The sequence below is a fragment of the Urocampus carinirostris genome, chromosome 10 (assembly GCF_059441175.1).
Source record: "Urocampus carinirostris isolate Australia breed hairy pipefish chromosome 10, RoL_Ucar_1.0, whole genome shotgun sequence".
NCBI classification, from domain to species: Eukaryota; Metazoa; Chordata; class Actinopteri; order Syngnathiformes; family Syngnathidae; genus Urocampus; species Urocampus carinirostris.
Window position 1 is genome coordinate 21,295,152 of NC_142358.1, and position 24,846 is coordinate 21,319,997.

A 24,846-nucleotide genomic window follows, 5' to 3' on the forward strand; every position below is an offset into this window, starting at 1 on the left:
TTGTTAGTTTTTCAGAGATTCTGAGTTGCCTGACTTTGAAGCTGCTTACTATAAAAAGGGTCAAAGTTTAAATGAGTTTAAAGTTTACTGTAAAGTGAATAAAATGTATTATAATCCATGATAATTATAAAAATATAATTCATTTTGTGCACGGTGTTACATTGATTGTACAGTATATCTTTCGTCTTTCTTTTTCTTGATTTTGTTTTTCTTTTACTTTCTTCAGAAGGTAGGGTTCTCCTTTTGAGGTCACAGGTTCAATTCTCGGCTTTTATGAGTTAAATCTCGAAGTGTACTTGGGCAGTACACTGAACCCTTGATGCCCCCATAAGCATGTAGGTGCCGCGGCTCTCGGTTTGTGAGTGTGTGTGCAAATGGGTAAGTGTGAAACACATTGTAAAGTGCTTTGGGAGGTCTTCAGTGACTGGAAAAGCCCTATATAAATGCAATTCATTTACCATTTAGTTCCGTTTTCTTAGCGTTTTAGTTCTTTTTTTGTATTCTTTTTCTCTTTTATTTTTGCTTTTTACATTTTCATTTCTTCTCCCCCTAGCTATTCACTTATTTTTTCTTGCCTTTATAAGTTTTTTTCTTCTTTATTGGCTTTTTCCTTTATTTTTTTTCTGTTTTTAACTTTTGACCTATTTTTCTTCTTTCCCTTTTCTTCTCTCTTTTTACATGTAAATATAAACTGTCTATTGTTTCATTTCATTGTTTCATCTTCTTGGCTCATACCTCACTGTGAATGTATAAAACTGGAGTGTCATGCCCAATTTCGTTGTCACAATATGTTAACCCATTTTGTAACAATGACAATAAAGGTATATTCTATTCTATAAAGGTATATTCTATTTTACCATGGTTTTCCTTTTCCTTCTTTTTCTCATCCTTTAGTTTCTTTTCTTGTAGCATTTTACATTTTTTCAGGTCATTTTTTTCTTGACCACATCTTTTTATTGCTGTTTTTTCTTTTCCCCCTTATTTCTTGATTTTTGTGTTTTTCTTCTTAGACATTTTTTTCTTTATTTCTTTAATTGATTTATTTCTTTTTTCGTCACTTCTTTTTTTCTCTTTTACTTTTCCCCCTAGCTTTTTACTTTACCCTCTTCTCTCTTAGCATTTCACCTTTTTTCTCTTCTTTTGCCTTTTTCTTCAATTCTTTCCGTCTTTTGCCTAGCTTTTTACCTATTTTTTCTTGCTTTTTCTTCCTAGTTTACCTTTTTGTGTTTTGCTTTTTTTCCCATTTTGTTTCTTTTTCCCCCAACTTTTTACTATATTTTCTTGCTTTTTATTTTTCTTATTTTTTAATGTTTTTCATTTTCACAGACATTTTACCTAATATTTTGCTGACTTTTTTTTGCCCTTTTCTTCATTGGGTTCTTTTTTTCTAGCTTTTAATTTTGTTTTTGTGTTTTTATCTTTTTTATCACTCATTTTTCTTCTTTTCCTTTTTTTCCTAGCTTTTATGTTACATGTTATTAACTGTGCAGGAAATGCAACATCGGTAACATAAAGGATCCAAATCCTGGTCTGGACGATTCACTATGTCCAAGAAGGAAGCATGATATTCGGAATATAATGGTTTTTAATTGTTTTTGGTAAGTATATCCCCCGGTGCTTATTCCTTTCCTTTTGTTACTGTGTTGTATATCCATTCGATTTTCAGGTAAGCAGGTATACAATATGTGACCTTTTGAGTTTTTCCTTGCCCTCATGTAGGTTTTAGATCAGGGGAAACTGTTATTATTGAGTCAGTAGTCTGTAATAGTCTGTGCCGCCCCTTGAGAGTTCCTGTGATTAAGGGCTATACAAATAAACTTACTTTTTCTTGCTTTTTTTGTTTTTCTTCTAAGCTCTCTCCTTTTCCTTAATTTGATTTTTCCTAGCTTGTTACTTCTTTTCTCTTTTATTTTACTTTCTTCTTCTTTAATTCCCCGCTAGATTTTTACCTTCTTTCTTTCATTTCCCCCTGATATCTCTTTTTACTTTATCTTGTTCCACTAGTATTTTACTTATTTTTCTGTTATTAAAGTTGTTTTTTTATTCCTTTGTTTATTGTCCCTTTTTGTCTTTCTCGCTTTATTTCCCCCTTAGTTTAAGTAACTTTGTGCATAATGTTAAATAATAATAAATGGTGTGTAGTTTTAAAAATAAACAAAAAACACGAACCTTCCTCTGTGGAGTTTGCATGTTCTCCCCATGCTTGCGTGGATTTACTCCCACATTCCAAAAACATGCACGTCAGGTTGATTGGCCGGTCCAAATTGTCCCTGTGTGTATGAGCGAGTGAGCTGTCTGTCTGTGTGCCCTGCACCTGGCTGGCAACCAGTTCAGGGTGTCCCCTGCCCACTGCCCGGAGATAACGGGGATGGGCTCCAGCACCCCCACGACCCTACTGAGGATAAGCGGTGCAGATAATGGATGGATGGAAAAAAAAAAAAACCAATGGGTTCCTTTGGGAGCCAAAAGAGCCGGCTCTTTTTAGTAAACCGAGCCAAAAACGCCCGTTATCTAAAAGAGACGGAACTCCCTTCACCACATGCTGCAAGCAGAGCGTTACCATAGGAACAAGAACGTCAACATTACCCGAATGCTCCAAACTCCCTGGGGGATTTAATAGTCATCTTGGGTCATTTTTTTTTTAGACCTTTGCAACTAAATATAGCAGGCACCAAAAACAATAAGCAATGCCAGTTATTGCTGAAGTTGGTGAAACAAAACCTGATGGAATATCAACAGCTACTCAAAAGGAACTTGGAAACATGGAGCCACCTGGTCAAGCGGTCAAAATTCAGAATGGACATGTTGGAAACAAAAATCCTGGAAAGGACTCAGGTCCCCGGATGACCAAGACATTTTTGAAAGACCACTGTAAGCAACATAAACTCTACTCAACGCCAAGCCTAAATGACACCTTGTATCTGCACCATAAAGGTTTTTCCATCATTGAAAATTTGGAAGAGTACACAGGACTAAAATGTCTTTGGCTGGAGAGCAATGGACTGCAACAAATTTCCAACTTGAATGCACAGGTGGACCTCCGCTGTTTGTTTCTTCAGCAGAACCTTATCCGCAAGCTGGAAAATCTCGAGCATCTGAAAAGCCTGAGTACTCTGAACATCTCCAATAACTACATACATACGATTGAAAACATTTCCAGTCTACCGCAGCTCAGTACTCTTCAGATTTCCCACAACAAACTAGAGGGGACCGAAGACATCGAGCATCTGAGTCAATGTCCGTCCATCAGTGTGCTTGATCTGTCTCACAACCTACTAAAAGATCCTGGTATTATCGTGGTCCTGGAAGCCATGCCAGAACTAAGAGTACTGAACTTGATGGGGAATGAAGTCATTGGGAAGATCCCCAACTATAGGAAGACCCTGATTGTCCGTCTCAAGGGGCTCACCTTCCTAGACGACAGGCCGGTTTTTCCAAAAGACAAGGCATGTGCGGAGGCTTGGGCGTTTGGCGGAATTGAGGCGGAACGCAAGGCGAGAGAAGAATGGAACATACGTGAAAGGAGGAAACTTCAGGAAGGCTTGGATGCTTTGGCATTGGTTCGGAAGAAAGCCCAGGAGAAACAACAAATGAAAGCTGTTGAAAGCGGTTGGCAGTTTCAAATATATAGAAATCTATTATCGCGTATATCGTTTTTGCAAAGTGTGTGAACTAACTTTTGTGGCTTGAATCTATGGTATTTAAAAGCAGTGTTGGGCCGTGCATTTCTCTCATAGGTGTTCCGTAGTGCTCTGAATCAACTCAACCCCCATTAACTGTTTTATGGGCATAAAACATCTACTGCAGCTATAGTTTGATAAAAATGATTTCATAATTGCAATAAGGGAGTAAGAACAAAAAAGCTCCTTCACACCTCAACTTGTTTACATACTTTTGAATGCTTACCACCAGTGCTATACAGTAATAACATACGATAGGTCACATTTCACTTACCCACGATTCTTGTAATTTGTGCACAAAATCCATCCTCCTTTCTCCTAAGAAAATATGAATTATTCTGTCGTACATATTATTAACTATATATACCGGAGCCATATCCCCCTAGTGGGAGGTGGCTAGAGTGAAAAACACATTCCTGACTCTTTCTGGGAGATTGATACAGAGGAGGGGATTCCCAGCCCCCTCTCTTAACCCAACCAATGTGTTGGGTGTCATTAGGTGACCAAACCCCCAATTCCAACCCCTAATGCCGAGCGCCAAGCAGGGAGGCAATGAGTACTAGTGTTGTAAGTCTTAGGTATGACTTAGCCGAGGCTTGAACCAGCGACCTCCCAGTCTCGGAGCGGGCGCCCTACCCCCAAGGCCACCGAGCTCCATCAGTTGGGTTGAGCGAGGGGCTGGGAATCCCCTCCTTTGTATCAATCTCCCAGAAAGAGTCAGAAATGTGAATGTGTTCTTGACTCTAGCCACCTCCCACTAGGGGGATATGGCTCCAGTATATATATATATATATATATGTATATATATATATATATATATATATATATATATATATATATATGTATGTATACATATTATCAATATCAGTTTCTTCCGTTACCGCCTCGAAGCCATTACAGTTTGTGATACAGCAGACGTTTTGTTACGCCTTCTAAAAGGGACTGTCTCCACCAACTCGAAATCTGACTGGCTAAACCAACAGTTTTATCGTAACTTATTTCATTCGTCAGGCCTTGCAGAACTGATTCAAAAGGACAGATTTCTGACCTGGAAACCCATTCCAAAATAGTGACCTGGATGTATTTTTTTTCTGGTCAATTTCAGGTGACATGACTTCAATCAATCCAGAGGCTTCCATTGAGGAACCACCTGCAGAGAAAACACACGTTTTTGTTCAGGGCACCTTGGATGCCCAGGGAGAGTTTATTTCAAACAAAACAAAACAGATGCCCTGTAGTAATGAGACACTTCAACATGTTGAACCAATAGAACATGATGAGGACTTACACAAAGAAACACAAGAGGCAGTTGATGGGGACGGGGCGAACTGTATTGTTTTGAGCAACGATGCAGGGCAAGAAGAGAACCTTGCACAACTAAGAACGAATCCTGAATCAAAACCCCGACCTGGGCCATTTGTCACAGTACTGGCGGAAGCAGAGCCGTTGGAGACCATCCCACTATCTGCACCGCTACACATTGACGACCTGCCTGATCTAGAGGACGTAGAGGCAGAAAATGAGCAAGATATGTTCCTCGATATGCTGGTGAGGCCAAGAATAGAAATGATCACAGAGGGTGGCAATGAAGACACATCAGCCGAGAATGATAACTCTTTAAGTACCGATAATTTGGTGTGTTCAACCTTGTGCAAGACAACGAAAGCTTCTGATTCAACATTATTACATTTGGATGATCTGGACGCTCCTGAACCAGATGTAAGACTACAATCAAGATATAAATACCGTAATGAACCGCGTTGCCTGATTGAGGAACTTTGAAATGTATTATCGTTGATCCAAGATACATGCTGACTCACAGGTTAACCTGTTAAGGTTACAAGGATGCTCAATTTTATTTGTACCCCTCCATTACAAAATGCAATATTCTTTGTGATCACTTTAAAGTGAAAATGACATTTAAAATTAAGTGAAGTACAAGTAATGCCACATTGCAAATTTTTTTCCCCTCTAGTTTTTCTTATTCATTCTATACCAGTGGTTCCCAAAGTGGGGTTCACAAAACCCCAGGGGGTGAAAAACGTCTTTCTCAGGGTCTGCAACATGATGTCTGAGAAAGAGTGATAAAATATTCTTCTGAAGAAGAGAACAAAAATAACTATTTCTTCTGTAGTCTCACATCCTATCCATCCGATTTTGAGTCCAGCACAGATTAGTAATTCAGGAAGTGCCACGTGCCCCAGCCTTACAGTGGCAGTGGCATAGAAAGACGCGTGGCCGAAGAGGCAGGAGTGGACTTGACTTTGATAGTGCTTTGTCCTGCATGTATCCTAATAAATTGTCTTAAAAAGAAGAATCACGGATTCAAGATCCTTTTGGTTTCAATCTTGACACGATGCAGGACAACAACAAAAAGGAATAACTCATCGAACTCTTATTCAGAAACCATCAGTCAACGGATTAAGTCAAACAGTACCTTTTGGAGTGAAGGGTTGGAACTGTTCCCATAACTCGCTGTGGAATACTACGTTCATTTTGTTATTGCGTACAAGTGTGAGGCTAGTTTTCAACTCTTAGATGTGAAAACAAAACAACGAAACAGTCTGGAAGCTAATCATGATATGAAAATTGCCCTTTCCACTGATGAAGCACATTTGGAATTTTTGTGCAAAAATAAAAAGCAGTCCTTTGGTCAACAGATTTAAAGCATCCTGTGCTTGATACAATCATTCTTTGAAAACAATTATTCAATGTTTTTATATATATATGTGGTCGAAATCTTCGGAGAGGTTTTTCCGAGGTTGTTCCTTATCATTCGTGTAACAGTGCGTTACTTATCTTAGAAATGTAGCCCATTAAGTTATTTCAATAAAATGGCCTGCATTGATGACTGTAACTTATATTATATATTGTCACAGAAAAGATTTACACATAAAACAAAAGGTTTGGTGCAATAAATCAATTGTTGATCCTGGTTCAAGACAGGGTGAACACATGTGTTGGCCAGGCTGTACTCACCCAAGACACACCACAGGAAATGGTCCCCCTTCAGTCCTAGTGGTTAAGGGAAGAACCCACCCACCCACTATCTACTTTTGATGATTGCCAGGGATGTTCATGTTTTCAGACACATTCCGCTATCCAAATTGCGTAATCATTGATACTGCATAGTGATACCATCAGTGCATAGACTCCCATTCCTCCTTTAAATTCCAACATATTTTCTTTATTGCATTTATTCCACGTCAGTTTACCACTCCATTACAGGTGTACTTGTCAAACGAACACGAGAAAGCAACCAAAACTGATATAGACTGTAACGAGTACCAATAACTTAAAAAAGGCTGGTACCGGCACATATACTGGGTAACAGTCAAATATATAGTGTAACTATTAAACTGATTATAATGAATATCATACATCGAATGAGCCAACAAAAAACGTCATGGCCTTTCTTTTGATGACAAACTGAGATAGGTAAATGTGTAATCAGCAACAGATAACCATTTTTCACGATCTGAACTCTTGGAAGGAAATGTGTGAAGTGTGCATTATACAGTATTCTCTAAAAATCTTGGTTAGAATAGAAAAACTAATTGGGGGCGAGTTATGAGTTATTAAATTGAATGTTTCAGTTGAAATTCTTGGAATGTTTTCTTATGAAACAAAAAAGTCACTTTTTCAGGAGTTCTATTCACTGCCAATGGCACTTTGCAATAAATATGTAGATTACAGACATGTACCACAACCTCCCAGTTTCTTAGTTATACAGACATACTTTATTAATAACTCCTATTTAAAGCGATACATATTTACAAGTCACGCCTAGCATTCCTCACCATTTACATTGAGAAACAAAATATAACATTACTCCTTTCCTAAAATGATACATACAGTATTTACAAGTTATACTTAGAATTGCTCAGCATTTGGTTTTAAAATCACACCTTAATCGGCAAAGAAAAAAAAAACAAAATGAAAAACTAACAAAAAAACTAACAGCACAAGTAGAAAAACAGAACTGTATGGGTCTATATTTTATAAACCCAAACAAATAACTTGAGGGAATTGCGCAATAGGCTAAGCTGTTGCTCCAATGGCAGCAAGGTAACATGTCAAACACAGCTTGGGGATATTTCTTGACTGGTTGTGCAGTAGTAAGAAGATCAATATTAAATGTACTTTTAGCGTCTTAACCACACCCAAGTGTTAACCATCCAGAAAGCAACAGTGACCGAGTAAAGGATCATCTCCCGTTTTGCTCGCTCCTTATTCTCCTCTTCCAGAAGCTGGAGCCGCCGATTTAACTTGATGAGCTACAAATTAAAAGGAAATGATATTTTTTTAGTTTGATTTTGCTTACTTTCCTGAAACCAGGGATGCTCACAAGATAGAAGACACAAATCCTGAAAGATTAGATATCTAGGCTTGTGAGATTGCAGGTTTCCTACGGCTTGGGTTGAATTCAAGACTTTTATGTATGATCATTGAAATAAAATTTTAAGATCCTAGATGACAAAAAAAAACCCACAATTGAAACAAACAAAACCCCACAACTATTTCTTGCACACAACACATTGTGCCTCATACACATGACATCACACATCTTATAGCAATGGACAGACGTGGGTAGACCCAAGACACGCGTCTGCTCGAAAAGGCCCGACTGAAATCACATCACCCTTTTTCTGTTCGTTATTGTGGTCATGCAACGTTGCCACAAAAGTAAATCGATGCATTATTAAAAACCGAAAATTAATTAATGCTACTAAATATTTTGAATGCAAACAAATCTTAAATTTAATAATATGTTCACATTTTTAAGATTTTCAAAAATTAGATTCAAGCAATTTTAATGCCAATTAAGGCCTTACTTTGAAAAAAAAATAAAATTTCAATGGCTTTTAAGACTTTTAAAGATCCGTGGGAACCCTGGATTGGATTTACTTGACTGTCTTTTAAAAACGGATATTCTGGATTTTCCACACTATCAGGCGCACCAGAACATAAGGCAGTTTTTTTAGGTAAAGAAAAGTGCACGTTATACAGTAATAAATGTAGTACTCCCACCCAAGCAAACAACATTGGTTATTATTCAGATGCACTACCTCAAACGCCCGACTTACTCTGGAAAATTTCTATACTCCCATATCTAAGGATTTTATCCTTGGATCTACAGAACCCTTTTTTGACTTCAAAACAGCAAATTTTGCAAAAAAGGTGAGAGATTTTCGTTTTTGCTCAGATTTTCTTTTTTCACAGAAAATCCAAGCTTCTGATTCGAATTAAGAACAAAAAAGTACCATTACACTCCACCGGAGCATGTCAGGAAGAACAAGACGTGGCCTGGCAGGTGAGAAATGTAACCTGTTTTTAGACCCGGTAATTGAATAAATCTTATGATTGAGCCACGAGCGACGACTTGAGACACCCCTAAGCATACTATGCTGTACTCCATGCACCATTGAAATTTGCCCACTCTTATCTCATCCATCAGAACTAGCTGAAAGACACACTTGGAAACCTAACCATGTTTTTTTTAAGTCACTACATCTACCGATTATGAGTTATAAATTGAGATTGACTCGTAAGCATCCCTGTCTAAAGTACTGAAAACTGATGATGTAATATTTCAAAGATTCAACCTGTCGTCGAAGTGTTGCTGCATCTACGATGGTCATGTCATCAGATCCCCCATCCAAAGAAGCTTCATATGCTGACAGGGCAAACCTAAAACAAAACATGCATAATAATTTATTTTAATATTTAATTTACATCAGACAAAATAGTGGATGTCATATGATATGCTCATTTCCAAACAAAAGGTGCACTGAGCAACAAGAAGGAAAGGATGGCTATAGGGAGAAGAAAATGGAATGTGAAATCTATTTGGTGTTACCTGGATTCATGCAGGGGGTTGGAGCTTGAAGCTGACCCCCCTCGAAGTGATGCTTCTCTATAAGGGTGAGGAAATACAGGTTTGGGAAATATAAGAGCTAGCACTGCCACAAAGCATTGTTCCACAAGCATGCAAAGAGATGAGGATACAGTCCCTAACCTAGGCTGGTAACTGCATTTATTGACTCTCCAAGCTTGCCAATTAAACATTTTTGACAAATTGCAAAACTAGTTACGCTGTCCTTCATTGTAGATAAATCCATTTCACCTCTCGTATTATAAAGTTCTGTCAAAAAAACAGTCCTCATTAAGATTTTTATTTTGGTAAATATGGATTTAATATAAAATCCAGTATATAAAAAATTAGCCAAGACATTTTTACATGTCATGTTTAGAGTGAATGGTCATTTATTTTCTTGTGACCGTGTTTTATTTTTAGTCATGGATTTGAAAAGTACGTTTTTAGTAATCGCAATGCACAAAGAGACAGTGAATCAAGTGTGAACTTTAAGAGAACCTTGGCTTACATTTTATCTTTCTAGAATACCTCCACCACTCATTATGGTAAAATGGGGGCCGTTTTGTGCTGTACCTCGTAGGTGTTTTTAATTGAATTGTGATTTTGATTAGTATAGTATTTAGAAGGCTATTATTGTGAGAGTTAGCCCAATTAGTCAGAGGTTACCCAATGATAATGAAATAAATCTAGATGGTTCATACAAATGGTGTCAATTATTTTCAGTAATTTCAGACTTTAGACTCATACGAGTATAGATATTCACCGATCACTTTAAAATGGCATGCAAACATACACATGGTAAAACATGTGAAAAGTGTTAAAACTCAAAACCAAGGACAATGGCATTACAGTTTGATATTGTTCCTTGCGAAACTATTCAGCCTCCTTGAAATTTTCAGTCTTCAGACACAACGATAGAAAATTAAAAAATATTGACCAAAAATAAACTAAGGTTTAATACAATTGAGATGTGGGTCAAAATGCATTGGATTTTTTTGTATACATTTCAAACAAAAACTGATAGTGGAGCATAAAATATTATTTCCCCCCTTGGAGTAATACTTTGTAGAACCACATTTTGCTTTTCATTCTTGTATCTTCTTCACAATGGCCCTGTTTTTGGATCCACTCATCTTCCCATCAATTTTACAATACTTCCGTGTCCCTGCCCCAAACCACAATGCTGCCACGACCATGTGTGACCTTGGTGATGGTGTGTTAAGGGTAATGAGCTGTCTTGCTTTTTCGGCAAACATATCATTTTGCATTGTGGCCAAAACGTTTTTTTTTTTGTTTCATCAGACAAGAGCACCTTCTTCCACATGTTTTTTAGTCTAGTGACTTGTAGCTGACTTTAAACAAGACCTTTTATGGAAGATTTTGAGAAATAACCTTCTTCTTGCCACTCTTCCAGAAAGGCCAGATTTGTGAAGTGTACAACTGATTTTTGTACTATGGACCGACTCCCAATCTGCGCCGTAGAAGAGTGCAGTTCATCCAGATTGATCATCGGCCTCTTGGCTGCATTTCTGATCAGTCTTCTAGTTCCAAGTGAATATTTTGATAGACTCTAGTATTAGTAGACTTGCAGTGGTCTCATACTTGTTCCAATTTGATCCAAATTATAAAAGTGTTCTTTGAGATGTTTAAATCTTGGGACATTTTTGTATCCTAAATTTCTCCACAACAGTATCTCGGACATGACTGGAATTTCGTTCCTTGTTCTTCTTGATTCTCTCTGCAAGTTTAACAGAATCCTGAGGCTATCACAGACCGGATAGATTTAGCTATGGAAACTTGTTTTCACACAGGTAGATTCTATTTGGCATCATCAGCCATTTAGCTGATGACATTAGCATATTCAGAGCTCCTCACTGAGCATCTGGAATGAGTTTGCTGCGAGCAAAGGGGAGCAATAAAAAATTGCACATCCCACTTATCAGTTTTTCATGTTAAATTTTTTTATAAAATCACGAATACATTTTGCTCTACTTCACATTTGTGTTCCACAAAATATATTTTTCTATTGTTATGTTTGTAGCCTGAAATGCGGCAAAACGTTGAAAAGTTCAAATACCTTTGCAAGCCACTGTATCAAATTGTCCTGTAACATTGAGTACATAAACAATTTGCAGCCAAACTTTTTAGCCTTAGTAAATCGATCCATTGTTAAAGTAACGTTTTTAGCCTAAGACAAATATTTAAAAAAAACTGCACTACAAAATGGTATTGACTAATATTAAAGAACAGCATCTATTTGTCTTAGTGGCCAGATAAGAGATCACAGGGCAATTGAGAGGTCACCTGCGGGGAGTTTCATCCAAGACCTCTAGGACCTTCAGGTAGGCCTGACGTGTCGTGCACTGGAGGAAAGATAAAACGCCACTAGCGCAGTACAAGTTGTTTTCTTCTTCAGCCACAGTGGGAGGGGACATGGGGTGGTGAGTGTCTTGGGTGTATGCTGTTGCACTGCTTGGAGGCAACCATTTAGAAGCCAATTTTGAGAAGAAAACAAGAAGGGAAAAGGAGAGGGGTAATGAGAAGGAACTATGCCCAAATTAGTTAGTTTTGCAGCAATATTAAAAAAGCAGCACAACTAAGAAGCTCAAAAAGCGTTTGCGACATCCAAAGCAAACTAAAAAGCCAGCAGGATACTGCAAAGTGAAACGTAAAAATTAAACAAATTTTCAATGTTTATCTAATGTACTAACTCTGTGCATTTTTAATAGTATTACAAATATTTTAAGAATAATAAGACGATTGTTAAAAACAGCAAGTTCTAACTTTAATTGGCAAGTACTAAAATACTGTACAAATGTGTAACAAACACAAAGTAGAACCTTAAAAATACTACAAGTTACAAAATTAAGAAACATGGAACCAATCGGAACCCAAAACGATTGATCGATGTTGTCAACAAAAAATTAAATGACTATGAATTTCATTGTCGCCAATGTCGCAAGACAAGTTTCTCTAACTGCTTGATTTTAAACTGTTGAAATATTGTTCAGCAATTTTGTTCCAGACTTTGCGGTTGACCACTTTTTGTAATTCACAAAATTGACTTCATATTTTACTTACCATTTTACTTCTAATAATGCCGTTTTTTGGTTTGCAGGGATACAAAAATGTACACGATTTTCATTTATTTTGCCTGTCCCTAAAAATAGACACAAGTTTATTTATGGATTTGTCTATACTGACTGAGCACAGTGTGCAATTGGTTTTAGATTTTTTTTCCCTATGAATCCGTATTGTATGTTATTTTTCATTGAAAACTGGTTTCCTGTGTTTATCATAATTTGCCACATAAATGAAATCAACGTTATGCAAAATTTCAGAAAAAAATAAAAATATCTGAATATTTGACTAATTGTTTCAATAGTCGGTGTTGCAGCTCTAGAAACCATACAAGCTAGGAAAAAAGGAATACATGAAAACTTGGTATTATTTTAAAATTTAAACATTCCGATAAAAGTTAAATCATTGCAACATGTTTTGATACACTTTTCTAACCATTCAAAATTAAATTGGTGACGGTCAGAGACATTTTATTGAATTATTGAACAAATGCCTCCAACACCCCTACACAAACATTTCAATCACAAAATGAGGTGAAAGTATGAAGCAGGAAAAATGATGCATCATGCAAGAGGTGCGTAGTGCCAGAGATATCTGAATAAATACTCACGCTGAGTCATTGTGCATTAAAGGACTGCTATGACGGACAGCTGCGTTCTCACTTGCTGAACGTTCTCGTCTGGATCGCCCTTGGGGCCGCATCTAAAACGGTGAGAATGATGAAGGGCCAATTAAGATTTACTGTAAGTCAAAGTTCTATTTTTTGTAATTGATTTTCCCATACAGTAATGGAACAGGATTCAAATTCACTTACCACGGAGCTTTCTGGAGCAGCTCGATACTCCTCCAGGAAATCGAGAGGTCGCTCACTTAGTGTAAGCACTCTGGGTGGTGTCTTCAGGGACAAGGCTTCTAATGGTGTTGACTGGATTAAATCAAGGTCTCTTGGTCTTGAAAACTTGCTGTCATCATTGTCACCTAAAGAAAAGAATGTCATAAATCAAACCTTTTAACTTTAGTCTATGTCTTGATTCAACACTTTAAACCAGCACAAAGGTTTTTTTTTATGATGCTGGATTACACCCTTGTGAGGAGAATCTGTTTGGATAGTGAATAAAAGGAAGTTTCTTTTGTATATTTTAATTCCGCAACAGCAAATACATGGTGACCAATCAAGAGAAACTGGGATAAATTAGAAGGTGTGTTCCTATTAAAATCTTCACAAAAAAAGGCTACATTTGCATAATAGTGATTGGCTTTTTGACTCTCAAGTGACTAAATATCATGCAATGTTTAAAAGGGACAGAGTGTAATATTTAGTGCATCAAAGTGGTACAAAAAAATAATTCAGTAAACAAACAAAACATTGATTTGAATAATAGGCAAAAGTACATAAACTATCACACCAATGTTGTTGTTTTTTTAAAGAAAGATCATAGGTTGAAAAAATGTGTATTTATTTTACATCGTGGAATCCTCACCTATTCGTTCTGCAACGTTTGATTGTCATGTTCCGAATGAAAACCAATGCCACAGAGCAGACAAGCAGAATTACACAACAGTCGAAATAAATGGTAATGTTGGCCTAGGGGGGAGATAAGTTAGGAAAAGGAGGGGCCTCACGATAAAGCCCTGGAGCACACCTGTGATAGCAGGAGAGGGCTCATAGAAGGACTTGAGTTGTATTAACCGAGTACAGTCTGTGAGGTAGGAATGGAACCATTGGAGTTGGGTGTAGGTAATGCCAGTTGAGGAAATTCTACTGAGTGGTATTAGGTGAGAAATGGTATCGAAGGTGACACTCAGGTCGAGGAGGATAAGGATGGAAAGTGAACCAGAGTCAGCTGCAGTGAAGAGTGCAGTTTCTGAGCTGTACTCGGACAAAAACAGACTCAAAGTGCTCATACAAACTGTTCAAAGTGAGATGTGAATGGAGTTGGGGGACACAGCTTATGTGACATCCTATATTTTTTATTACACTACACAAAAATTCATAACTTTATCTTAATGTTTTACTTTTTTGAAACATTCCTCATTAATATTTTTAAAATGTTGCCTTATTTAAGGTATTAACATCCTAATAATATTTAATAAAAAATATAACTGCTTTTTAAGACTGAGTCAAATAACAGATGGAAGTACTGAGAAAAGTGTGAGCACCTCACGAGAGTCTAACATCCCTTAGGAAATATTAGATAATATTCAACTTTTTGAAACCCCCCGTTTCCATTAAAAATTTGCTATAGCACAAAAAGCATTTCGTGCAAAACTGAGAGTAATGGAAAAGCACCAATGGATGACACCGAAAAGTATACAAACCTGAGACAACAATTCTCTCCGGGACCTGCATTATAACACTGTGAGAAAGCTGCTGTGACATAGCCTTAGAGTCACTTTGTGGAGCCACTTTAAGCATCTCAGGTATGCGCATTCTCTGGCTGATGCCTTCTGTATATTCCAAATCATAGTGGAGGCGGTTGATTTCTGCCATTTCGGAAACGGGAGAGGGGAAGGTTGCCCCGCTCATTTGGCTGTAAAGAGAAGGGGATAACTTTTGACAAAGTAATGGTTAAAATACATACAACGTCATACGTAGCAACTGACCTTCTACCAGATAGTTATATTCACAATTTGTTTGTCTATTATTGTCAGGGGCGAGCTGCTTAACTTTTGTGTTGTCCTCAGTTTAAGGATCATCTTTATACCTTACAGCTTAACAGGTAATGTGAATGAAATATGAATAATAACTACATATGTTTTGTACTGTTGAGACCAATCTAAGCAAAGCCATATGAGTTTAAGTTTAATAAAGTATAATTCAGGGGATGTTTTTTGTTGTTTTGTTTTTAGGAACACAGTTACAATCAAAGACAACAGGAGAGATAGAAATGTCTAATGTAAAAACAAACCACATGATGAAAACAGTCATTTGACAGACCGAAGGCTAATTACCAGTAAACATTCCGAAACAAAGGACAAACTCAATGCAATTTCTACCGCAAGTAGAAAATGGCGGAGAAAAATAGCTCGTTCACGAGAACAAGTAAATCACAATGCACACGTAATTTCTATTACGAGCTGTCGAATGGCAGGAAAACAAACCATGTTTGCTCTTAATAGCTTTGACTGCTACATAATAGCGGTCACCCTCAGAAAATTAGTAGTTAGTTATTAAATGCTTGTATAAAATACAACTGTATTGGAGTGATATCACATTGTTTGATAATATTTAGGAAACAATAGAAAAAACCGTTGGGCAACTGCGTTTAAACGAAAAAAATAGCAGCTACACCATTAGCACAATTCAAGTTCAGACCTGTTTCACACCCTTCCTCTTAAGTTGAAAGTAGCTATGTCCGTGATGAGTTCCAATAAAGATCCTGGGCCACGAGAAAATATGTAGTTTAAACTAAATGTTTGACCAAATTTAAGAACTATTTACGGAGAGGGGTGTACCATTCATTTGGGAACTTCACTCATCTAACTGTGATTTCTGTAGGACAGGAAGATCGCAATCTTCGCCGGAAGTGACGCAGGGAGACGACCGCTCAAATTAAAAGCTGTAATGTATTTACGAACAAAGTTGCACGTGTTAACTCATTTCTCTCAATTTTAACTTTAGTTACCCTTGGACAATATTCCAAGATTACTTTGACCAATAATGTTCAAAATCGTGTGTCATTGCTAGTAAGAATAATCATAACAATAACAAGGTGATATCATGCGTGAGTTGACCAGCCTTATTTGTGGATTTATACATACCTACATTTATACTCACTGTTTGTTTGCTGTTATTAGTGTCAATAAATTTGTTCAAACAAAAAAATAATAATACGGTAATTGAGCAATCCCCCTGCACAATAGTATTGCCCTTTACACATTGGTTAACTGCTGTTAGAAGTGTCGATAAAACTTGTTCAAACCTCATATTGTTAGAATATGTTATAATCAGGGTTGGGTAGGGTTACTTTAACTTGATTACTTTCAATTACTTTTGGATTACTCTAAATACCAAATATGCTAATAAAAGACAAAAGAAACTAAATATGAATAAAATTACTAAATTTTGTGCAGGCTTGGGGAGTAACGGAATACATGGAACGGTAAAAATGATGTTGGCAAGCTGTTTGGATTTATTTTCATTTTGTTTTTGTCGCATTTTATGTTAGTTTTGCCGGAGATCAAAGAGATCAAAGCCAGGAGAGAAAGCTTACCACGTGTTGTGAGTCATAATTGTAGTCATATTTAGTTTCTTCTGTCTTGTATTAGCATATTTGGTATTGGATTCATCCAAAAGTAATTGAAAGTAATCAAGTTAAAGTAACTACCCAACCCTGGTTATAATGAAATTGTGAATGTGTTTAATTGCTGTTAAAAATGTCGACAAAAATTGTTCAAACGTCATTTTGTTAGAAAATGATAAAACGAAATTGTGAATATGCTTAATTGCTGTTAAAAGTGTCGAGAAAAATTGTTCATACCTCACATTGTTTATTTGCCGTTAAAAGTGTCAATAAAATTGTTCAAACCAAAAAATACGGTAATTTACGATATAATAGTTATTAAAACGCAAATCAATACTCACACAAAAAATAATATATTGGTAGTCTTTGATCTTTTTTGTTATACATACTCCAGCCCCCCCCCCGCGACCCTAATGAGGATAAGCGGTACGGCTAATGAGATGAGATATATGAGTATACCTGTTAATCAAACGCGTTCCTCGTATTTTATACGTTTTTTTTTCACAATTTCATCTTGTAATTTCTGCACGAGAAAATATGTTTTTTAATCAAATCGTTTCATTTTTAGTGTGATTTCGTTTTTTGCCCAGTTCGGCTCAAATCTACGAATAATAAGCAACATGAAATTTACTGTGAGGAAAGAACGAAGGAAGATGCTGAAATAACTGTGATTTTTATCTGGTAAAAAATAAACTTGTTTCCACGAATTTTCTATGTTTTAATTCTACATGTTTTGTTTGCTGTGAGTAAATATGGTTTTGTAACGTTATTATCGCTATATAAGGGAGATTCCAATCATTAATAAGGGGCGCAATTGGCTGACGTTCACAGGAAGTTTTATTGTTTTGAAATATCATTTAAATTAACTTTTAATTGCGTACTCATTGATTATAACAATTACAAAAACTTAACTTTAAAAATTTAAAAAAAAACAAAAATCAAGCTGTGTTAGGGGATTATGCCAAGCAAGCAACGCTTTGTGGGTGGTGCGTCTAAGAGCAAACCTTTTGACACGAGAAGCCGACCTGCCCCCTCTCAAAACTGAATCGAGCTTACTTTGAGACCACATTACGGGACAAAAACGACTTGCAACAAGTTATTGTGCCAAGACAGATGATTTTTTTCAACGTATCTATTTGATGGATCCAGAAGCTGCACGGCAACCTGATGTTTATTGGCTTCCTAACGGACAGAAAATATGCCCCCAAATATTTGGACTGTGTTTCTGATGTGCTTCAGCACATTGCACGCCGGCTATTCTTTGGAACTGCAATTAGGAATGTAAGTAAATTATTTGAATATTAAAACATTTTATCAGGTCTCATTGTAGTTTATGCATAAACGCACATGACGCGCGCGGCCACTAGAGCTCGCACTTGCAAGATATCAATGACATTGAATTATTTAAAATACTAACTCTAGCATGCATTCCAAAACGAATTCCCTTTTACTATTATACCCATGATAAACGTTTTGGACAAGTTAAAAAAAAAGTTTTATTGAAAAGAAAAGCTGAACACTTCCTCTAATTAACTTCAAGCTGGTCTGAATTGGAGCCAGATGGTCTGTAGAGGTAGACCCTGTTCTACTTTACTTGAAGACGTCTAATGAATTTGAGAAAAAGAAATCTCCTGAAAGGGACACACAGCTTTAAGATCGGAATTTCTCACTCACAAAAGTGGTTAAATTATTGAACATTTCCACCAAATCATTAACCATACAAAAATGTCCTCAAGTTTGTAACCACCTGATGAACTAACATGCAAGGTAACACACTTAGCAAATTTGTTATCAACATGAAGGGACATTGTGTATTATTTAGCGCCTCCTAGTGGTAAATAATAAGCAAAATCACATGAAATATAACTGAAGTGTCATATATATGGCCTGCCGGCTAAATCTGGCCCATTCGGTGATTATGTCCGACCCGCCATAAAGTATGTAAGTATGTAAAAAGAAAAGAAGCAAGGCATTAGGTAATTTTTGTAAAAAAGCTATTTTTCAAATAATTGCAAACCAAATGGGCTCTCCAACCACTAGAGGGTAGTTTTGAATTTGTATCGCATGGTGAGTTGGTTCAGGTGTAGGGGATGGTGTAATATTAGTCTTTAGTTTTCAATCAGGACAGTCCTTGAGAATTCTTGTGATACAAACAACGTGATTTGACTTGACTTTTAAAACAAACCAATTAACACGTTCAATGCCAACCATCAAATAATTTTCCCAGAATGTTTGTGAATGAATGCATACATGCCCACCTTTTGACATTACAATGCAGTAGATTTTATTGCAAACGCAAAACACAATCCATCTCCAGAATATTAAAACAATGTGCTTGTATAAAACCTGTAGTGGCACACTTTTACCAAGACAGAAACAATGTATTCATGCACAACACTTAGTTTCACTTCAAATTAAGGAGCTGTAGATTAAAGTACTTGTCTTGAGTCAAATTTTTTGCTGTTGTTTTAATTTGAAAAAGTGGTACAATGTTTGAAAAAGCGGTAGACGTTTTTAGTGGAGCGAAAAGCGGTAGTGCTGGCAGGTACAGTATGTAAATGTGTTGTGTTTCGAAAAAGATCCCTTGACAAGTCAAGTCAAGTCATGTTTATTTGTATAGCCCTTAATCACAAAGAGTCTCAAAGGGCTGCACAGACCACAGATTAATGCAAACCACAGACTATTATTACACCATTACATGTCATTCGTGAATAAAGAATGTAGGGTAGGTTAATAATGTAGTCTGAATAATTAAGCATAATACTGAAACACAAAGTGAAACATTTTGAATTATTTTCCTGATCTGTCCCGCCTGAGTACAGAAAGTCCGTATCCGGCCCCAGACCCAAACAGAGTTTGACATCCCTAAATTCAAACATATATGTGCATTAAAAAAAAAAACTCGTAGCTCAATAAATTTGTATTCATCTGATATAAGATGAGGCTCACTTTGAAGGAGCTGAGGTGATTGTCCACAATCTTGCAGCTACAGATACCCTCACACGCAAAAAACATGTGAAATACTGGGCAAAAAAAAAGAAGAAAAATTGTGCGGTTTGGTCACTTTAACTTTCCGTAGTTTGTTTGCTTCCTTGTGTTTTGTAGCACTCTTTTTAAGTTGCACTGCACAATACAGCAATATATAATAGTAAAATATCGCAGTATCAATTTAATATGGACCATGCGAAAGGTCTGTTCACTTTTATTTTCTGAAATTAATTCTCAAGGCTTTAGCAACAGATACTTTCATCTCTTTCTGCATTCTAGGCCCAATGTTTGTTCCGACCAAGAGATGAGTCTTTTGGGGGTCCCTCAGCCTTGCGTTCAAGCTTTTACACGCATGGTGAAAGTATGGAGGCAGGGCTGCACAGGCTATCGATGGTGTACTGGTTTTGAAAGGAGGTGAGTGGAAGTGTTGCACATTTTTCGTTTACAAGATAAAATTAAATCATTATCATTGCAGGACAACTTACTACACAACTTACAGACAAGTGTACAGGACAAACATTCACTCTGTTTTTAAGTGCTGCCCTGGTTGGACTCAAAGGGATGGTGAACGAGGTTGTCTACATAGTGGGTATTAGCATTTTAACGTTAGCATGATACATATTCATGATGATTGAAAAAATAAATAATGTGATTATAGATACATTTATAAGTTATCTGTATCATTGTGACATGTTCTCTTCATATTAAACCTGTAGGGATATGCAGTGCCAATATGTGTTTTAACGGAGGTCGATGCGCTGAGAGTGGGGATCAGATATGTAATTGTCCAAAAGGCTTTAAAGGGACACGATGCCAGTATGGTAAGTTTATTTTGTCTGCCTTTTTTATTATACAAAATTCACCTGTCCTTAGAAATTTTATTACGGCTGTTTGATATCACATTTTTTTCGGAATGTCTTGAGTAGTCTTCGATACCAATAACAAATACATTACCATACCATACATAAAATGAATGTCCCTCAGCAAAAATGACTGATATTTAAAAAGATTTCAAATCTCCAATTAATATTTTCTTATTGCATTCTTTAAGTTTCAGATTATGCTTTATTGTTGAATGGTCGCTAGAAAGCAGTCACTATACATCGCAGCTACTATCGTAAATAATGATCCCTTAAAAAAGTCTGATATTGGGAACAGTACCAGCAATTGTTTAATCCCTAATATTGCCATTATTTGTCTTTTCAAATAACAATTACTTTGTTAACATGCAGGCAATTGTTTGATTAAGATCAGAATATTGCCGATACTGTCTTTGGGTTTGTAAACCCATGTACAGTAAACGCAAACAGATATCCGATCATTGTCTCAGTCTGACTGCAAATAGTCTGATTGAAAGTTTCAGGGTAGTTTTCGTTTTTTTACTCTAGGCTTGCATGTATAGGATGCACCAACATCACGTCATAAAATATTGACAAAAATTGTTCGTGACTTAAAATTTGGTATATTCCTAATGTTTATTCATTCAACTGATCCGACTACGGTACCTGTGCGCATTAGTGTGCACACACCGTTTCTCTTTCAGTACTTGTAACTTTAGATTAGAATTTTGCCCTGTGGGTTCCATTGGCTGCAAAAAGTGGTTACTTGAAATGATCCAAGTTGCTGATCAAAACAAACAACACCTATCTTGTATTGGACCTTGAACCAGTGGTCCCCAAACTTTTGTGTAAACAGACTGGTCTAATGTCTGACAATTTTCTTTTGGCCCGGCACAATAATAGCATTACTGATAATAATGATAATATTAATAATAATAGTCATAATAATAAAAATACCAAAAATACCAATACAAATAATAAAGGATTCACCCACCATTAGGCCTAAATCCTATGTAACCACTGGACCACTTGGAATGTAGATGACATGGGAAAAGGCATTAGGTTTTATCTCATGATCACATTATTATTAGTCACGGTGCCGTCCTGAAAAGCACGACAAAGGAAAATAAACTCTGTTGTATCTGATAATGAGTAAGACCTTAAAGGAGATTAAATAAATACTTAGTCAAATTTATTTTGGTAACGTGTTCATAATTTACATTGACAATAGATTCTTTAGAACGTGGTGCCATGAGAAAAAGTAGTATGAGGATCTGATCAAATCTAAAGCCTGTTCCAATGTCATCTACATGCTTGTGGTCTATTAGTTGAAATTTGGGCCACGACCCGAGTTCAATTCCTGTTACATCCGATGTTTTCCAAATGTGGTCAGCGATATTTTTGGACTGATCATTCCTTATTCAAATACGTTAATATTTTACTGTAAAACTTAGTGTATCAAGTGCACCCAAACTTTGAATTGTTTTTTTGGGATAAAAAAAGGTCTATCACACATGAATGATAGATAGATAGATAGATAGATAGATAGATAGATAGATAGATAGATAGATACTTTGTTCATCCCCGAAGGGAAATTCACATTTCCAGCAGCAACCCTGAGCTGAGAACAATCGAGAACAATCGAAAATAACACGGGAGCTGCTGGAGTGGCTGCCATTCGTGACGGCGCCGGAAGAAAAGATTCAATTTGAATCATGTACAAACAAACAAACAAACAAAATATTCATGTTTCAATAAGTGGAGTGTTAATAAAATGGGGGGAAAATATACATAGTATAAGCAAAAAAGAGGCAACGTTTTTTTTTTTTCAGTGCGGCCCAGTATCAGTCCGTGACCTAGGGGTTGCGGAGCACTGCCCTGAACCCTCAAATTCTGAGTGATGTATTAAATAGCCTTTTTGCATCCTTCTTACAAGAAGTCAATTAATCACAAAATATCTCCAAGGACTGCACATGTTACAATCACACCATCCATTGATCTTAAACCAACATGCGGGCAAGGGAAAACTCAAAACCTCAGGAAAATAAGAGGAAAATAGAAAACCTTGAGAAGGGGCCTCACAAGTAGTAATCCCCCTTCCGGGATGACCCGGGTGCAATAGATTTAGCATTGGGTAACAGTACACAAAAACATAGTGAACGTCATTAAAAGAAAACAATTAATGACATGGTAAAATTTGTCCAGAAAGTGCATAACAGCAACGAAACCTCAAGCCTGTAAAATTGTCCAAAACGTCCAAGACAGCAACAATACAGCATCCTATCTCTGCCGGCTGGTCGATGCAGGCGTTAATATGCTTCGGATGTAGATACTGGTGTGCTGATACATCTCGAATTGTCCTTCTCCCTCATATCACCAACCAGCCAGGCAGTTAGAAAAACACAGGAAAAAAAGAGTAGATGAGAAGTATGAGGTGAGCATCAATATTAAGCTATTGAATAGAAGTGGGTCTTAATTCTAGCTTTAAAACATTACACTGAGGTTGCAGATCCTATCTCCGGAGGCAGAGCATTCCAAAGCATCGGGGCCCGGATGGAGAACCTCTCGAGCCTGCAGACTTCTTCTTGGCTCTTGGATTGTATTTGTCAAAAGTTTTGCTGCTGCATTTTGAATCAGCTGCAAACTTGATGCTAGACATCGGGAGACCAAAAAGCAATACATTACACTGTCATATTGCAATGGCATTAATACAAGGATTGTGCAAAAAAAGAATAAAGAAACAAAATACGAACTTACATTTTTCTGTACATAGGCAAGATATTTTTACAGTCTTGGAGAATGATTACAGTAATCAAGCTGAGAAGTAATAAATGCATGAATTATAATCTCAGCATCTGATTGAAACAGCATCGGGTGAATCTTACGTAGGTGGAAGAAAGCTTTTCTGGTAATATTTTTCAGATGTAACTGAAATGGTTAAGAAACAAAGCTTATACTTGTCCTAGTAACACATAGGAGTTATAGTATTTGAAACATAGTGAAACTTCTTGCTTTTTTTTCACATAGTCTCTCTGTGTCCTGCCACGTCCACTTTTGATGTAACAATCGTGAATGCTGTGCGAGCAAGTATACCTGTGCGAATGTCTGGAGAAGTCTGCAGCAGGGCTGGTTTCTATGTTGTACCTTTAATCTAAACCCTACAAGGAATTTACCATTTCCTCTGTTTTACGTGAGGGAGGGCTTGCCTGCCTCTGTTTTTGTTTCTGGACTTCTTTACGAGTGCATGTCACAAGCACGTGTTGTAGAAGCAGCTGTCCGTTCTAAGAGTTTTCACCCAAACTATTTGCTTTTAGCACATTGGAGTGACAAATTAAAAGCAGGATTTCTATGAGTTTGGCTTGCACACGTTTTAAGGTTACATCTCACATTCTGGTTTGTTTCAGTGATATTTTTTTTCTGTCCTCTCACTTTTTTAGGACAGATATATGTCATGGACTACTAAACTTACTGCCCACGGAGTGGTTTCCAATGCTTGCACTGTTGCAAAGAAATACTGTTAAATAAGGTTTGAACTATGGCCTTTACCCGGCTAAAATCTTTCTGATTTTCATTGTACCGCCGTTTTAAATGTACAGTATTCTTATTACCACAAATCACAACTTGGGAAATTCATATGCAATAATGCTAAAGGAACACCAAACTTGAAGGGGAATGCTAAGAGTGTGTCATCATGCTGATTGCAGTGACATACACGTGTGTACTGATACCCAATGCTAAATCTATTGCACCATGGTCATCCTTGAAGGGGGGGTAACCACTTGTGAGGCCCCTTCTCAAGGTTTCTTATTTTCCTCGTGCTGAGGTTTTGAGTTTTTCTTTGCTCGCTTGTTGGTTTAAGATCAGGTAAAGGTGTAATTGTAAACCTGTTGAGTCCTTTGAGACATCTTGTGTTTAAGAGCTATACAAATACATTTGACTCAACTTGACTTAATACTAGTTGGTGTTAGAGCACATGCTCTTTTGCCCTCTCTTGAAAATTGCCATTTTTGGTTTTATTTTAATGAAACGGTTTACTGGTATCAATGATGGGTAACAGGGTTCTTAAATTGTAACATCAACCCTGAAAGGAAAGTTTACATTTTTGTGTTTGTTTCTCTTTGTTTACATCTCACAAA

General features: G+C 36.8%; 3 protein-coding genes across 7 annotated transcripts in view; 2 read left to right on the forward strand and 1 right to left on the reverse strand.

Annotated features, from left to right (window-relative positions):
- Positions 1 to 2,580: 2,580 nt before the first annotated feature.
- Positions 2,581 to 5,575, forward strand: LOC148358385 (dynein axonemal assembly factor 1-like). Its single transcript, XM_088345530.1, has 2 exons — positions 2,581 to 3,609; positions 4,786 to 5,575. Exons 1-2 carry the CDS (start codon positions 2,688 to 2,690, stop codon positions 5,460 to 5,462), a joined length of 1,599 nt encoding a protein of 532 aa, XP_088201656.1. The 5' UTR covers positions 2,581 to 2,687; the 3' UTR covers positions 5,463 to 5,575.
- A 1,822-nt stretch (positions 5,576 to 7,397) lies between these two features.
- mffa (mitochondrial fission factor a) lies at positions 7,398 to 16,161 on the reverse strand. Of its 3 annotated transcripts, XM_088345779.1 has the most exons (8): positions 15,956 to 16,161; positions 14,959 to 15,170; positions 13,454 to 13,617; positions 13,250 to 13,341; positions 11,863 to 12,027; positions 9,541 to 9,597; positions 9,287 to 9,371; positions 7,398 to 7,957 (listed from the first exon to the last, which is right to left on the reverse strand). In XM_088345779.1, exons 2-8 carry the CDS (start codon positions 15,164 to 15,166, stop codon positions 7,826 to 7,828), a joined length of 903 nt encoding a protein of 300 aa, XP_088201905.1. In that variant the 5' UTR covers positions 15,167 to 15,170; positions 15,956 to 16,161; the 3' UTR covers positions 7,398 to 7,825. The 3 variants fall into 3 exon arrangements, with proteins under 3 accessions (XP_088201905.1, XP_088201907.1, XP_088201906.1); XM_088345781.1 differs by lacking the exon at positions 11,863 to 12,027; XM_088345780.1 differs by lacking the exon at positions 9,541 to 9,597.
- Positions 16,162 to 16,295: 134 nt separating this feature from the next.
- Positions 16,296 to 24,846, forward strand: part of egfem1 (EGF-like and EMI domain containing 1) — an 88,525-nt gene continuing 79,974 nt past the window's right edge. Inside the window, exons 1-5 of one of the 3 annotated variants that reach the window (XM_088346452.1) lie at positions 16,296 to 16,364; positions 18,033 to 18,164; positions 20,151 to 20,285; positions 20,347 to 20,456; positions 20,588 to 20,692. In XM_088346452.1, coding sequence (XP_088202578.1) covers positions 18,082 to 18,164; positions 20,151 to 20,285; positions 20,347 to 20,456; positions 20,588 to 20,692 — 433 coding nt within the window. In that variant the 5' untranslated portion in view covers positions 16,296 to 16,364; positions 18,033 to 18,081. Of the gene's footprint in view, positions 16,365 to 16,951; positions 18,165 to 20,150; positions 20,286 to 20,346; positions 20,461 to 20,587; positions 20,693 to 24,846 lie in introns of those variants that run through there. The other 2 variants (XR_015851606.1, XM_088346453.1) reach the window with 2 other exon arrangements.

Bases quoted from the DNA above. Each gene is read 5' to 3' on its own strand.
- mffa (XM_088345779.1), bottom strand. From the start codon at position 15,166: ATGAGCGGGGCAACCTTCCCCTCTCCCGTTTCCGAAATGGCAGAAATC. The intron at 13,342-13,453 runs GTAAGTGAATTT...TCACCGTTTTAG, and splicing joins CTGCTCCAGAAAGCTCCGTG to ATGCGGCCCCAAGGGCGATC. The intron at 9,372-9,540 runs GTAACACCAAAT...GTTTTGTTTTAG, and splicing joins AACCCCCTGCATGAATCCAG to GTTTGCCCTGTCAGCATATG.
- LOC148358385 (XM_088345530.1), top strand. From the start codon at position 2,688: ATGCCAGTTATTGCTGAAGTTGGTGAAACAAAACCTGATGGAATATCA. The intron at 3,610-4,785 runs GTTGGCAGTTTC...GGTCAATTTCAG, and splicing joins AATGAAAGCTGTTGAAAGCG to GTGACATGACTTCAATCAAT.